Consider the following 16357-nt stretch of genomic DNA (forward strand, 5'->3'; position numbering starts at 1 on the left):
ACGTCATCAGAGAATAAAGACAGTTTTACTTTTTCCTTTCTAATCTGGCTATCTTTTGTTCTTTTGTTTCTCTTCATTGTCTTATTGCACTGGCTTAGAACCACGAGTATAATGTTGGATAGAAGTGGTGAAAGCAAACATTTTTACCTTTTTCCTGATGTTAGGAAGAAAGGATTCAATCTCTTACCATTAAGTATAAGAGTAGCTGTATTATAGATGCTCTTAATCATGTTGAGGATGTTCCCTTATATTCTTAGTTTGTTGACAGTTTTATTGTTTTTATTAGGAATGTTAGATTTTACCAAATGCTTTTTCTGTATTATTGAGATGACCATATGTGTTTTCCTTTTCACTCTATAAGTATGGTGAATTAAGTAATCAATTTTTGAGTGTTAAACCAACCTGACATTCCTGGAGTAAACCCTACTTGATCATGATGTATTATCCTTTTTTATATATTATTGGATTTATTCTGCTAAAATTTTTATTATGAATTTTTGCACTTATGCTCCTGAGGGTATTAGTTTGTAGTTTTTCTTATGATTTTTTTTTGGTTTTGGTATCAGGGTAATGCTTCACAGATTGAGTTGGAAAATATTTCCTCCTCTTCCATTTTCTGGAAAAGTTTGTATAGAATTATTATGTGTTCCTTCAATGTTTGGCAGGCTTTATCAGTGAAGCTATCTAGGCCTGTAATTTTGTTTGTGGAAAGGTTTTTAACTACAAATTCAATTCATAAATTCAATTTCTTTGAAATTAATTTCCATTTACTTTTTCATTATGGTAAAATATACATATATAATAATATACCATTTCAACCATTTAAGGGTACAATTCAGTGACAGTAAGTATATTCACAATGTTGTACAACCATCACCACTATGCAGTTCCAGAACTTTTTCATCATCCCAAACAGAAAATCTATACTCATTAAACAAGTCATTTCTCCAGCCTCTCTACTGTTTCTATGAATTTCTCTTCTACTTTCTGTTTCTATGAATTTATGAGCATCAACTGTGGTCATTTTATCAAAGTGCTATCTGCCAGGTTTCTGTACTCTACAGTAGAGTTATATCTTTTTCCTTTATGATTGATAAGTATATTATGGAGAGATACTGTGAGACTATGACAACATCCTGTTCCTCACCAAATGTTCGCCCACTATCCATTGATGTTTTTCACTGTAGCTATTGTAAGTACCTCTTATAAGTAGAATCATACAATATTTGTCCTTTTGTGTCTGGCTTATTTCACTCAACATAATGTTTTCAAGGTTCATCTATGTCGTAGCATATATCAGAATTTCATTCTTTATTTATGCCTTAATAATAGTCCATTGACTATATAAATCATAGTTTCTTTATTCATTCATCTGTTGATAGACAAGTTTTGGTTACTGTGAATAGTATTGCTATGAACATCGGTGTACAAGTAGCTGTTTGAGTCCATGTTTTCAATTCTTTTGAGTATATGCCTAGCTCATTTTTATCTATTCTTGAGTGAGCTTTGGTAGTTTTGTCTTTCAAGGAATTAGTTCATCTCATTTATGTTATTGGCATACAATTGTTCACAATATTCCCTTGTTATCATTTTAATGTCTCTAGAATTTGTTGTGATGCCTTTATATTGGTAATTTTTGTCTTCTCTCTTTTCTTCTTGCTTATCTGGACAGATTTCAATTTTATTTTCTTTTCAAAGAGCCAGCTTTTGGTTTCACTGATTTTCTTTACTGTTTTTCTATATTCTATTTCATTGATTTATGTTTTGATATTTACTAATACTTCTGCTCGCTTTGGGTTTCATTTGCTCTTCTTTTTTTTTTTTTTTTGGTTCTTTAAGGTGGAAGCTGAGATCACTGATTTGAAACCTTTCTTCTTTTCAGATATAGGTATTTAGTGCTAAAAATTTCCTTCTAGATAAGTTTTAGCTGCATTCCACAAATTTTGATATGTTGTGTTTTTATTTTCAGTTTTAAACATTTTCTTATTTTCTTGTACTCTTTGTCTCCTTTTATCCAGTGAGCTATAGGGAAGTGTGTAGTTTAATTTATAAAAATTTGGTGGATTTTTCCATATAATTTTTTATTATTGATTTCTAATTCAATTGTGGTTCTCTGAAAAAGTTTTTATTTCACCTTTGTTTTTGAAAGATATTTTCACTGGTATAGAATTCTAGGTTGACAGTTTTTTAAAAAATACTTTAAAATACTTTTTTCACTGTCTTCTGGCTTAATGAGAAACTTGATCTCATCTTTATCTTTTGTCCTTTATAAGTAATGTGTCTTTTTTTCTCTAGTTGCTTTTGTTTCTCTTTTATCACTGGTTTCAAGCAATTTCATTATGACGTGACTTTTTTCACGTTTCTTGTGCTTGAGGTTCATTGAGTATCTCGAATTTGCAGTCATCCTTATCCTGCTCTGAATCTGACATTCCATGCCAGGCTACTGCCACCACCACTCCCCACACAGATGCCTATTATCAAATTTATTGATTTTACCTAATAAGATTGGTTAAAAATGTTATCTCCAGGTAATTTTAATTTGTATTTCTCAAGCGAAGCCAGGCATCTTAATTGTTTAAAAGTCATTTGTATCTTTCTTTTCCTATGAACTGCCTGATTATATCTCTTGTTCAGTTTTTCTATTGGTTTATTGATAATTTTTATATTGATTTATCTGTATCTTTTATCTTTTCTATAATGAACATGAATTTTTTGAGCAATAAGAAGATGCAACAAAGTTATTTTTAATAAAAAAATGCTTTAAAAAATCTGTGTAGTTTCCAGGTATCAGAAAAATACTCACAGTCCATGGGTAGCTAGTATTTTATTATAGCTTCTCAAGGGCTTATTTTCATTTCTCTTTGTAGTGAAACCTCCATAGTTAACAGGAAGTATGTGAGCTTGAAAGCCTGAGAGTCACTTTGGGCTCCCTGTCTTTTCATGAGGACGCTGGAAAAATCACAAATTGTCATATCTATAAAGAGATATGCAGCTCCATCTTAGTCATCACTTCATTGGCTCTTCCAATGGCCCCGGGAGGCTGATAGGTTATTGACAGTGATCCCCATTTTATAGATTTTGAATCTGAGGCTTGGAAAGGTAAAGTGACTTTATCATATGAAAGTATAGATTTAGAAGTTACCTTAAAGATGATCTCATTCTATGTACTCAGGATCCTATAATTAGTAACTAGGGCACAACTTTGGACTGGACCCAGGGGCTCATTCTCATGGCAGCAATCAAAGAGAGGATCCCTATCAGTCTAAGAGGTCAAGGGAGGATGAACAGCTTCTCTTGTTCAGGAAACTCCAGGCCAAGACCCTGATAGGGCCATGACTGGGCCAGCATAGTGGGAGTGCTGGAGCCTAAAGTCTATTTATGCTCACCTTTGGCAGCAGTCAGCATGGTGGAGGCCAGTTCACACTGCTGTGATTCCAAGTGTCCAAGCGTGAACCAGCGAGGATAACGGCTGGGCACCACAGACACCATATGGTGAGGGTGGGAAGTGTCGCCTGCAGAAGTTGAGTTTTCTAGAACAGGTAACCTAGAAGACCCAGGGAGAGTCATCAGCCACCATCCAGACTCCTGCCATTCTGAGCCATCTTAGAGAAGCTTACTCTTTGCAGGGAGTAAATGGGCAGAAAAGGGTTAACTAAGAACTTGGAAAATTTTAAAACCTAGGATATTGTACTCTGTATGAGGTAAGTGCCTGGGCACTTGTAGAACTCAAGCTGAATAGTCCTTACTGCAAATAGATTTGAAAAGCAGTTCAAGAGCCATAAGACTATTTTTAAAAGTATAAGACATATATCAAGGACTCCTTAGCAGTTCTTTTCTAATTGAAGTGAGGGGCCCTCTCAGCCTTATGGTCTGACTAAAATTCTTCTGTGTGGTCTGCTATATCTTTGAGGTCCACTTGCCTGAACCAAGGATCCTACTCTAGTTTAGAAACAAGATGCCTATAGCTCAAGTCTTGGTATAGAAAGACTTATTTCTACCTCCCCCAGATGCAGATGGTGACCTGTTCCTGGGAACCATGACTCAGGTGAGATATTGAAGGGCTCAAATCTCATCTCAGGCTGCCTAACTGGCCGCAGAACAGAGAGACTCAGATCTTGAGTGCTCCATATCTATTAAAAACTCAGGAGCTTCAAGATGACCCACCAAGAGTATAGCCAGGAAGCCAAGTGAGTCACCAGCAAGGCATCCCAGATAGGAATGCTAGATCATATGAAAATGTCTAAGCTAATTTAGGGCAGGCTTGGTGGCAGGTCCAATAGAATAGAAAGAGGAAAAGCGACAAAAGTGAGATAAAGAAAAAGAGCATCAAAGACTTCTGCTTTGGTGGAGGCAACTGGGCTAGGAAAAGGCTACCCACCTCATGGCACGTAAGGCTAATTTATAGGACAGGTCTGGATCATGAGGCAGCAGAGCTGAGAACAAATACTTGGCAAAGGTATGCATGGGAACACTCTCTCGGTGAATGACTTCTCCCAAACCACTGAAGGGACCTCCTGCAGGAAGAAGATAAGTCAGCTAGTTGTTTTTCTGTATGCTTCTACTTGCCAGCCTAGATCTGAGCCCTAGGATCCCATATATGTTTGCTAGCCACAGGAACTTTCAGTATACTTTAATGTCAAAAATGTTTCTGTACCTGTGCTGTATTATAGAGGGGAACCCTGAGTCACAGGACAAAGACAATGTGGTAATAGCCCCTCTCTACTTACCTTCTAGTAGTAAGATGCATTGTTTCTGCAATGTTTGTACTAGTTCATCGTCCAGCTGCAGCTCCTGGAGTCGACTCAGGAGCTGTTCCTCATTGCGGCACACTTTGTCTTGTGCATAGAGGCCTTCAGGCATCACCCTCTGTTGACCCATCCCCATCAGAGCAACTTCCAGGGCCAATGACAGGAAGGACTCACTGCTGTTTGGGCAGCCTGCAGCCACGGGTACATGCTGGTACACAGGGGGTCTGCTTTCATTTATATCTGAGGGCAACAGGTCACCAGATTCCTTAGGTCAGACCCCGTAGAATTCATCTGTTCCTCAGTCCCTCCCACTTTGGGATACAGCTTAGTCAACAGCTATCACAGGGAAGCTGAGTCAGAATCCCAGAGCAATAAGGAAAATATAATGAAAAAAAGGTTACACAGAGCCTCAAAGATTCCTAGCTCTTTCCTAATATATGAATTGGCTGGGCTGGTTGGAGAAGTATAAAATCTTATACTAACCTTTTGCTAGCATATTATATAATAACAGTTATGTTTTTGTGTCTCTCTTTCACTAGAGTGTGAGCATCTTAAAAGGAAAAAAACTTTATCTTATTGCCCTAGGTATGTCTCAGGGCCTGGTGTATGGAAGGAGCTAAGTATAGGTCAGTGGTGAATAAATCCCAAGTGCAACCTCAGGCTTTCCAGATCCAAGTGTCACTGTGCAGATGAAACAGACCAAATATGGATCAGGGGATCAGAGGGGAGATAAGGGCAGCCCTAGCTTGGACTGGAGCTACCCTTTGTATCTCTACCCAGAGGAATCTGAATCCACCCAGTTACTATTACTTTTATAACACTTGCAACTTCTATGTTATTACTACTTTATATGCTATACCTTTGGGTTCAAAGTTTCAGGAAAAAAGCATAGGTTTAAAAGCCAGGGTTTTGGTTTCTTTCCTTTTCCCTTTCATCCATCTGGTAAATATTTATGGAAGACTATTAGATGGGAGGTATTGCACTAAGTGCTAAGATGATGAAGATAAATTAGTCATAATTTCCGCTTTCAAGGAGCTGACATCCTAATGAGATATATTCACTTGTAAACAAGTTGTAATGCTGTGTGCTAAATACCATAATAGATATATGTATACAATACAGTGATGACATAAAGGAGAGAAGAATCAATTCTGTCTCTAGTCCTTGTTACTTTGAGACTCTACTAAATTACTTCTCTTCTATTTCTCATTTATACAATTGGTACAAAACCATTATGAAGAAGAAAGTTCAAAGGAAACATGAGAGTATTATACAATTGCAAGTAATAACATTTTTTTTTTTTTTTAAACATCTATGGCACCTGGTCTTCCTGGGTGGTCTCCCATCCAAGTACTAATGAGGCCTGACCCTGCTTAGCTTCCAAGATCAGATGGGATCGGGCATGTTCAGGGTGGCATGGCCATAGACAAGATAACACACTCTTGATGGAAGTTCTTTTCCACTTCAAGACCGCGCCTGAGGACTTAGCCTCTGACTTCTGAAATCCTTCTACCCCTTATTATTTCCCTTGGATCATACTCTTTAGGCATTCATGGGAGGTGAAAGGGGCAAAAGAAGGTGGTAAGGTGAAATGTGAGAGTAGGTCAGGGCTAGTCTACAGGGTAGGAAAGGAGGGTGGGAAAGAGAAGCCTAAGGAAACCTCTTAGAGGAGGTCCAGTTTGGATAAGAGGGAAAAAGGGCTACAGGAAGGGTAGAGGGGTAGAACAGATCCGGCAGGAAGGAGAGGGCTGCCAAGCAAGGGCAGGTCTGGCCTGCACTAGGCTGACCCCCATACCTGACGCTTCCAGATAGCTATCATCATTCAGACGGCAGGCCTCAGTCAAAGTAAGAAAAAGGCAGCCAATGGGATCCAAGGGGTGGCCCACCCAGCCTTCCAGGTTTGTGATGGTTGTGGTTCCTCTCTGCAACAGTTCTGGAAACAAGCAGGTCAAAGTTTTAGAGAGTGGTAGAGACAAACTGCTCTCTATCCCTGCCTGGCTCTCCTCAGCAGTCTCTTTCAGGACTTGGCCCTGACACTCAAATAAAGCTTTCCTCATTCTCTTGCCTTGGGTTGATAGAACTGGTTACAAGCTTATCAGCCATCACAGATGGCTGTGGTCTGCATTTAGGCTCCCTGCTGGCAGCACACATATCTAGATGCAGCTTTATAGTTTAAAAAGGGTCTTCACATATCAGATTTTAGTGAGCTTTCCAATTTTACAGACAAAAAAACAGAGGTAAAGTAAGGCATTCCACATAGCAAGTAGAATGACCAGGAATCCCGTAGCCCCTACCACACCATGAAACCTAATGAACATTAAATATGACACCTTGTAGTCCCTGAGGATCTTCTTCAGCCTCCGCCTGAGGAGTTAAGATGGCTCCTAAGCACTGTACCTTTCTTTTGATGCTTGTAGATTTCCAGCTGCCGCTGCTGCTGCAACCTCAGAGTATTGATAATGGCCACCGTGAGTCTGAGGGCCTCCTTTGGATAACCATGGGAACGTAGGGCATCAACCCGAGCACAGGCTGTAGGCACATGCTCTACCAGATGAGAAGAAATACTTTGGTTGGGTAAAATTTTCAAATCGGGAAAATTCATGCTTGAGAAAGGGAGTCTGTTTTCTATTCAGTTCTTCAAATTCAATCTGACATCTACTGTGTACCAGAAACTGTATCTTATCTTTGAAGGATTATAAAATTGAGTAAGTCATAGACATTATCTTCAAAGAGCTACCCTGAAGCCTCAGCACAGTATATGGTGTAGAAAGGGATACACAACTAGGATAATAAAATGTCGTACCTCTTTGTGAACAAGTACTATGGGAACCCAGTGGAGGTAGCAACTAATTGCCTAAAGGGAGAGGCTTCACTTATTTATTAATCCTACATTTCATAAGAATTAATTATATGCCAGGTAATATGTGGGCAAACAGAAGTACAAAGATGAATAAGAAATGGTCACTTCCCTCAAAAAGCTCAGAAGTGATATATAAACAGGTCATAATAAAACAGTTTAAAAGAAATGACATGGTAGTAATATATACAGAGAGAAAATAATAGTTGAGCTGTACTTTATAAGACAATAAGATTTTAAATAGGTAGACAAACAGGAAAAGGCATTCCTGGCAAAGGGAACATATAAGCAAAGACATATAAGTAAAAGCATGAAGAGCAATTTATATAGCATCTTCAGAGCATGACAAATAGTTCTGTATAGAGTTAGGATATATAGCTAGAGATAGCTGTAAAGGTAGGACATAGAATGTAAAAAGCTTTGAATGCCATACTAAGGAGTTTGAATTTACCTTAGGGATAATGAAGAACTACCAAAGGCTTATAAATGGGCAAGTGGTTATAGTGAGATTTATGATTCGTGATTTTTTTTAAAGACATTAAAAATTATAGAAATAATTGCAGAAAATTTGAAAACACAGGTAAGCAAAATATAAAACAAAAATCAGAGATAACCATTATTTCCACTTTCACGTATATATATCCAGACTTTTCTATTCAATTTTAATTACAATGGGATTGTATTATAATTATTGTTTTGTAATTGGGTTTTTCCACTTCACACATTGTAAATATTTTTCAACATCATTAAATGTACTTCTCTAACATTAAAAATGATTACATGTCATTCCATTGAATGTGTACTGAGTCAATCAACTTCCTACTGTTGGACATTAGATTGTTTCCAATTTTCCTCACCTGTACATTATTTATAAACATGCTCTAATAGACCCTCCTGTTTTATGCATCTTTTTAGTTAATTATAGCTCAAGATAAATTCCTAGATATAGAATTCCTGGATCAATGGGTATGAATATATTTTAAAGGCTTAAAAAATCTATTTATTTCTATTACAGTTGACATTCAATATTATATTAGTTTCAGGAATATAGCATAGTGGTCAACATTTATATAATTTATGAAGTGATCCCCCCAATAAGTCTAGTACCTACCTGGCACCATACACAGTTATTACAACATTATTTACTATATTCCCTATGCTGTACTTTACATCCCCGTGACTATTTTGTAACTACCAACTGTACTTCTTCTTCCTTTCACTTCTACCCAGCCCCTCACCACCTCCCGTTGAGCAACCAACCATCGGTTTGTTCTCTGTGAGTCTGTTTCTGTTTTATTTGTTCATTTATATTGTTGTTTAGATTCCACATATAAGTAAAATCATATGGTATTTGTCTTTCTCTGTCTGACTTATTTCACTTAACATAATACCTTCTAGGTCCATCTCTGTTGTTACAGATGGCAAGATTTCATTCTTTTTTTATAGCTGAGTAATATTCCATTGTATATATATACCACATTTTCTTTATCTAATTGTCTATTGATGGGTAGTTAGGTTGCTTCCATATCTTGGCTATTGCAAATAATGCTGCAATGAACATAGGAATACGTGTATCTTTTCAAATTAGAGTTTTGTATTTCTTCAGATAATGCCCAGAAGTGGAATTACTGGGTCGTAAGGTAGTTCTATTTTTAATTTTTTGAGGAACCTCCATAGTGTTTTCCATAGTGGCTGCACCAGTTTGTAATCCCACCCATGTATTTCAGAGGCTTTTGATAAGTGCTGCTGAAATGTCCTTCAGAAAGGCTGTAAGCATTTATACTCCTATCAGTAGTATGAGAATACCTATCTCCATGAAACCTCTCCCACATCAAAAACTAATTATCTTTATTCTGAAAATCTCTGACCATTTGATCAATCAAAAAATGGTAATTCAGTGTTGTTTCATTTGCATTTGTTTGTTAATGAGGTGTATGTTTTTTTTCAGAAGCATGTTAAAGGTACATTTTGTAAGTGTTGGATGAGAAAAGAGGAAAGATGATCAAAGGGAACTTCAGGTAGTGACCCAAAGTGAGCTTGGCCGAGGCTTTCAAGAGAGAGATAGGGACATATCCAGATTCAGCAAGATCGTGAGAAAAAGATATGGGGTGAACGATGGAGATAGGGAATTGGGAGCAAATAATAAAAACATATTATCATTATTGTAAGACTCAGAAAATGAACATTTTAAAAAAGAATGTCTATTTTATAATGGGCATCCTGTGATAAAGTCAGGAAGAGACTGACAGAGGATGGTTTAAACTAATGACAGAAGAGCTTTTCTGGGAGGGAGGGAGGAAGGAAGAAGGAGGGAGGGAGGGAAGGAAGGAAGGAAGGAAGGAAGGAAGACAGCTTGGTGACAAATAGAGATTGTGCCCTAGCAATTAGCACAGAGTAATTTAAGTTTCATATGTAGTGCCTTTTTAGCCAAATGTAATTTCAGCATAGATAATAATGTTGCTCAGTAACTGCTGACTAAGAGAACCTGTGAACTGATGTCTAATAGTTTTATTAGTACTCTTTGAGATTTATTAATTCCTTTCCCCTCCCAAAATTTAGGAAACAGAATATAAATTCTTCTATTTGAGGTTACTACACCTCAGCTGAGTACGTATGCAAAAGGCTCAGGCCTCACATAAACACTCTGAGGCCTGAGTCAAGACCCTAAAAGATCTGTATGAAGACTATCCAAATTATAGTCGTGTTGCCGGTGCCTATATGCACATGCCTTATTCAGGCTAGGAGGTGAGACTGGGCCCTGAAAGTCTTGGAGGAGAGGTACACTTACCAAGCCACAGTGGCTGGCCTTGGGAATTAAAGAGTAGCTTCTCACTTTCCTGCTGACAGGCAGGAGCTATATATATATCACTGCTAATTATCCGCTGTAGGTGGCTGTCTTGCCAATGCAATTCACGGCCCTCGATGGCTCTCGTAAACACTGTTCGTCTTGGTCTGGATAAGGAGTCTGGGGAAACAAAGAAATGCAGCAGTTCAATGATGGGTAATCTAAAGTTCTAGCTCCTGTCTTCTTCAGGGTAGGAGGGTAGGCAGCAGAAGAGTATGTGGTTAGTGAGAGCAGCCACTCTGCCATCTGTCTGGGTGTTTGTTGTGTTACCTATTTTATTGGATAACTTTTAGTGTGTCTGTGCCTTCTATGGGAAGAATCTTTCTATAGAGATCTATGGCTGCCTTTTTACTTCTTACAGAAGACCAATTTCTCCTAGGATGCAGAGCCACATGAAAGAGGAGAAACAGTGGTGTTTACTTGCTTAGTTATGAGGATACAAACTGATTCTATAGAAGTCAGAGGGAAAGAGAAGTAGCTAGGTAATTTCCCTGGTCAATCCATAACCTGTCTCATTTATAGCATGGCCCTTATCAGACTGAGGACTTCCATGAAATTCATATTAAAAGCTGAAAAAGAGTTGAAGCCCTGTGTATTCTGGTGTCTTTAGCACAGTGATGTCTGCATCTTTGTTCTCCAATAAGAAAAACTGATGTTGACAAAAGACTAATTAACTTGTTTTCTCATTAGAGTCTTACCATGCCATCTCTTCAGGAAAAGAGCTTCAGAGAAAACAGTAGATGAAGTAGGCTCAATTCTTAAGAGTGGTGTGGAAGAAGATCAAATATAAGATACACTGTCATAAACTATAAATATAGGAGGACTCATGGAACTGACATTTAAGGAAAATTGTTTTTAAAATATAAAAATTTATTTAACTTACTCTCTGCCAAATTAAGGTCAGTTAAAACTATTTTGGGATCAAGAACTGAAGTACTATATAGATGTTTCCAGAGATGCCCAAATAAGGTGTGTATCTATTAAGCCTATGTAAAAAAATTGGGAGGGAAAGTCAGAAGATTCAGATTGAACATGAAAGAAATGAACATATCCATCCACCAAGCAAAAGTCCTTGGAATCTGGTCAGCTTTCAGCATTTGATATATTTTACAGAGTACGGGCTCAGAGGATTAAATTAGAATAGCATTGACATTATTTACTGAAATTGCTTCTCCTTCATGTTGCCTCTCAGCAGAAGCACAATAACCCTTTTACTGGTTGCAGTCTAAGCCCCTCTTCTGCTGAACTAAGAAAAAATCCACCATGAGTTTGCTCAGCTCACAGTGGGGATTAGGCTTCCAAATGTTTTGTAATTCATTAAGTTAGCAAATAATGAGTGCCTACTACATGGCAGGATCTGTGCCAGGTGCTGAAGACATATGAAGTCCCTGCCTTCAGGGACCTTTACATTCAAATGGGGAGAGATAGTTCAATAAATATATATCAGATATATCGGATGGTTATAAGTGCTATAGAAAAGACTAGAGCAGAGTTAGGGAGAAAGGCAAGCTGCTATTGAGTGGGGGTAAATGTTTTATATAGAATAGTCTCTAATAAGGTAACATTTGAACAGAGACCTGAAGGAACTGAAGGGCAAGCCTTAGACATAACTAAGGAAGAGTATTCCAGTCAAAAGAAATGGCAAATGATAAGATCCTGAGGTGGGAACTTATCTGGAGTGTTTGAGGGCAGCAAAGAGGCCAGTGTACTTGAAATGAAATGAGCAAGCAGAGAAGTCATAGAAGATGAGGTCAGAGAGATACTAGGGAACCAGATCATGAGGGCTTTGTAGGCCATGAGTGAAAGATGACTTTGGTTTTCTTAGTAAGATGAGAAGCCACTGGAAGGCTTTGAGCTGCTGAAGGTATATGATGGGACTTGCATTTTAAAAGGATAAGTGGCAGCAGTATTGAAAATAGACTATAAGTGGAAGGGCAAAAAGAGAAAGAACAATTAGGAGGCCATTGGAATAGTTTGTGAAAGATGATAGTAACTTAGCCAGAGTAATAAGCAGTGGAGGTGATGAACATAGATGGATTCTGGATATATTCTGAAAGTAAAGGTAATAGGATTTTCTCATGGATTAGATCTGGGCTGAGAGAGAAAGGGAAAAATTAAGAATGACTTCAAGGTTTTTAAGACACACTTGCCATATATGGAGATAGGGAAGATTGCAGGAAGTGCAGATTGAGTGGGTCACGAGGGGTAAAAAATCCTACTGAGATGCTTATTAATATCTAAGTGGAGATATTGAAAAGTGGTTGAATGTACAAGTCTGGAGTTGAGAGGAAAACTCTAGGTAGGAAATATAAACTTGGAGGTTGATAGTATATAGATTATAATTAAAACAATGCAACCACCAATGGAAAAAGTATATAAAGAGAAGTGGTTTGATGACCGAGCCTTGGGCACACTAGCATTTTAGGTTAGAAAGTGGGGAGGAGACAGTAAAAAAGACTGAGAAGGAGGGACCAATGAAGCACGAGGAGAACCAAGAGAGTAGTGTCTTGGAAATAAGATGAAAAAGGTGTTTCAGGGACATTGTGATCAATTGTGACAAAACTGCTTATGGGTCAAGTAAGATTGTGACCGAGACTCGACCAATAGATTTAGAAATGGTTATTAGCATTAGTGACCAGTACAAGAGCTGTTTCGGTAGTAGGGGAATGAAAGCTGGCTGGAGTGAGTTCAAAGAAGAATAAGAGCAGAAGAATAGAGATGGTAAATATATACTATTTTAAAATTATTTTTCTTAAATCTACCATTTCTTTCTGCCACCTCAGAAAAACAGAGTGGTAGCAAGTGAGGCATGTGGGGCCACAAGTGTTTATTGTTTTGTTTTGTTTGGGGATGAGAGATAAAACAATGTGCTTGTATACTCATAGGAATAATCCACAAAAATTTGTGATGCTGGAAAAAGGAGAGAATTCCTGGAGTGATGTCCTGGAAAAAAGAGAAGGAACAGGATGTTGAGAATAAGTGGAAGGCTTAAACTTAGAACAAACAAAAACAGTGGAAGAAGCACAGTAGATGGGCATAGACAGAGGCAGATGTGGTGATTTAATTTTGGAAATTCTCTTCTGATTGCTTCTATATTCTCAGTGAACAGGAAGCAAGGCTATCAGCTGAAAGTGAAGAAGGAAAGGAATATAGTAAGTTTTAGGGAAAAGACGATGGGAAATAGTAATTTAGAAGAGTGAAACAAGACATAGACTAGGGAAATGCATTGGATGTCTATACAGTACTATGGATCCACTTGCGATTACTGGTCATAAACCTAAAATAAGACCAGTGATCATGGTTGTGTTTCTATCCACCATGTTCATCTGTGCTGGTATAAGCACCAAGTAATTAGAGAGTTAAGACTGAACTAACATTACAGATTTGCTACATAAGTGTAACAAAGGGAAAAAGGGGATTGAGCATGTGTATGTGGGAGTGATTATAATGATGCACCAAAGAATGTAACCTGGATAAGGAGGAAAATGAGGCCATCGAGAGAATGGAAAAACAGTAGAATCAAAATTCCTAGTAGATCAAAGAATTACTGGACTTGGGATGCTAAAGAAAATAAGCTAGTAAAGACTGGTGGTGGTAATTAGAGCTGCCTTAAATTGAGATTATGAAGAAAGTTATTGGTGACAAAGTTTAGGGTAGGATCTTGGGATTGTATGACTAAGTTAGGTTGGAAGATGAGACTATTAAAAGAGAAGAGGTCAAAGAACTGATAGACTAGAATACTGGAAGGATCATGTATGTGGCTACTGAAATCACCAAGAATTATGATAGAAGTAGTGACAGAGAGCAGTGCTATAAGACAAAAGCCAAAAATCTTCAAGGAATGAGAGGAATTGACCCAGAAGGTCTCCAAATGACCAAACCAGGAGGGTAGTAGATAGTATACTTTGATGGTGTAAACTTTAAAGCTGGGGGGTAGTTTAGGAGTAAAGGACAATGATGTAGAAATGGCAATGAAGAATAAGCAGAATGCCTATTGCTCCGTAAACTCCAGTAGTAAAGAGATGTGAGAGATAAATCAGCTGTAACTTGAGAAAACTGCAGAGGAAGCAATATACTCAAATGAGAACTAATAACAATGAATAACCAATATATTATGACAAGGAAGAAACTACAAGAGTGGAGGCATGTGTTTTATAAACACTGACTCTCTCTATGACAACCCAAAGCCAATACTAAAAAGATGGCTTCCAGTATTGTACAGGTTAGATGAGTGCCAGTAAAGAGTCGCTTAAAGAAGTGGCAAAGCTGCAGCCTTTCACCTCTCATTACCTTAGTTGCCTTAAAGACACAATAAGGGTACAGTAGATTAAGACCAAGCAAGAACAATAATTTAAATGACTTCCTTTTTGAGATTAAAAATATCAGTACATTTATCACCTAACATAAAGAGGACTACATGTAAAATCAATGTCTGATAAAATCTACCAATAAAGGTTCCCAGTGGGCTAAAGAGCAATCGGTTGCCAATATCAAATACCCTGAGTTAGATAAACTAAAACTGATGTGAATGCCGATGCCCAGTGGTATCAGTAGGCCAGTGGGCTCAAAATGCAGAGGATACAATATCACTGTACTGGATTTGTCTTAAAATGAGGCAAGAATCCTAACTGTAACTTGGGAGCATGACTCCTCTTAACTATCTGCTGTATAACCATTTGAGGAAAACATAAAAATAAGAAAGACAAATGTCAGGATATTTTTTAAAAGTTTTTTTCTGCAGGCCTTCCATCCTTTCCTTGAGGTAAGTCTTCCGAGCTAAAACCAACCCCAACTGAGGCCAAGATCCATTAGTGATGAAGAACTTGAAGAAGATGCATGCAGAGGGCTTTAGATGCAGGGCACTATAAGGACACTCTATATGTGGAAAAGGACGGCATCTCCAATGTCAAGGTAAAAGCTTACCCTTATTTAAAGTTTGGCATTTCAAGACAAACAGAAAGACTGGCTTTTCTCACTTAAGATGACAATCCTGATAGTCAAAAGGTTGTCCAGCTACCTTTTTTCTAGGGCTTTACTCTCAACCTTTTTGGTGTTACAGACACAAAGACCCTTAAAGGATATCTGCTCACCTGGGTTGTGATTGGCATTCTGGGGAAGTGCGTTGGTGATGTTGGGTAGCTCATGCCCATAGTTCCCATCCTCCAGGGGACAGACATCCAGGTCACTCCATTTCTGCAGTTGCTGCAGCCAAGAGGTTTTTTCCTCCAGTTTGCAGTGTGGATTTAAAATGATGCACACCCATAGTGCCCCTGGAAAATAAAACAACCCAAATTCTTCATATCTGTTCTTTGATATATGTGTAAGCCTTAATGTTTTTAGCTTATACTTTTCTTCCATTTTTTAGTTGGTAGAAAAAATTCCCCAAATATCAGCATTTCTCAATTTAAAAAACCAGATTTGCTAAAGATTTCAGAACTAGCTTATTTTTCCTTTCCAAAGCTTCCTTAAAGCAGTGACTATCTTGATATCTGGATGTGCCTATGATGATGACCAAGATAGATTTGGGCTTGAATTTTACTGAGAGCTTTCCATGTTCAAGGCCCTGTACTGGAGAATAAGACACTGTTCCTACCCTTGAAGAGCTATCTAGTAAGGGGAGATAGATAAACAGAATGCCATTTGAATATGGTAAGTGTCAAAGTAAAGATATGTTTAAGGTGTAAAAGCAGCATAGAAGAAGAACATTTAACACAAGGACAGGGGTCAGAATGGAGGTGCTCAGAAAGGGTTTTAATTTTTGGTTAGCTAACCTTGGACTTTCTGAATTTTGAAATCCCTCAACTATAAAATTGAGATCATAAAAACAACTATGTTGTAGGGACAGTGTGAGAATTAAATGAGATAATGTGGAGATTGGATTAAACATGGCGGAGTGAAAGACATCCC

At 37.9% G+C, this 16357-nt stretch overlaps 1 protein-coding gene and 1 pseudogene across 1 annotated transcript in view; both read right to left on the reverse strand.

Annotated features, from left to right (window-relative positions):
• Nucleotides 1-16357, reverse strand: part of ZSWIM5 (zinc finger SWIM-type containing 5) — a 149405-nt gene that overhangs the window by 20444 nt on the left and 112604 nt on the right. Inside the window, exons 5-11 of the mRNA XM_039884300.1 lie at nucleotides 15541-15720; nucleotides 10394-10570; nucleotides 7146-7292; nucleotides 6544-6681; nucleotides 4728-4988; nucleotides 4379-4514; nucleotides 3387-3544 (exon numbers count right to left, since the gene is read on the reverse strand). Of these exons, the coding sequence (XP_039740234.1) occupies nucleotides 3387-3544; nucleotides 4379-4514; nucleotides 4728-4988; nucleotides 6544-6681; nucleotides 7146-7292; nucleotides 10394-10570; nucleotides 15541-15720 (1197 nt within the window). The remainder of the gene's footprint in view (nucleotides 1-3386; nucleotides 3545-4378; nucleotides 4515-4727; nucleotides 4989-6543; nucleotides 6682-7145; nucleotides 7293-10393; nucleotides 10571-15540; nucleotides 15721-16357) is intronic.
• LOC120581554 (uncharacterized) lies at nucleotides 6058-6176 on the reverse strand (annotated as a pseudogene).

Source organism: Pteropus medius, unplaced genomic scaffold, assembly GCF_902729225.1.
Source record: "Pteropus medius unplaced genomic scaffold, Ma_sr-lr_union100, whole genome shotgun sequence".
In the NCBI taxonomy this organism is placed as follows: Eukaryota; Metazoa; Chordata; class Mammalia; order Chiroptera; family Pteropodidae; genus Pteropus; species Pteropus medius.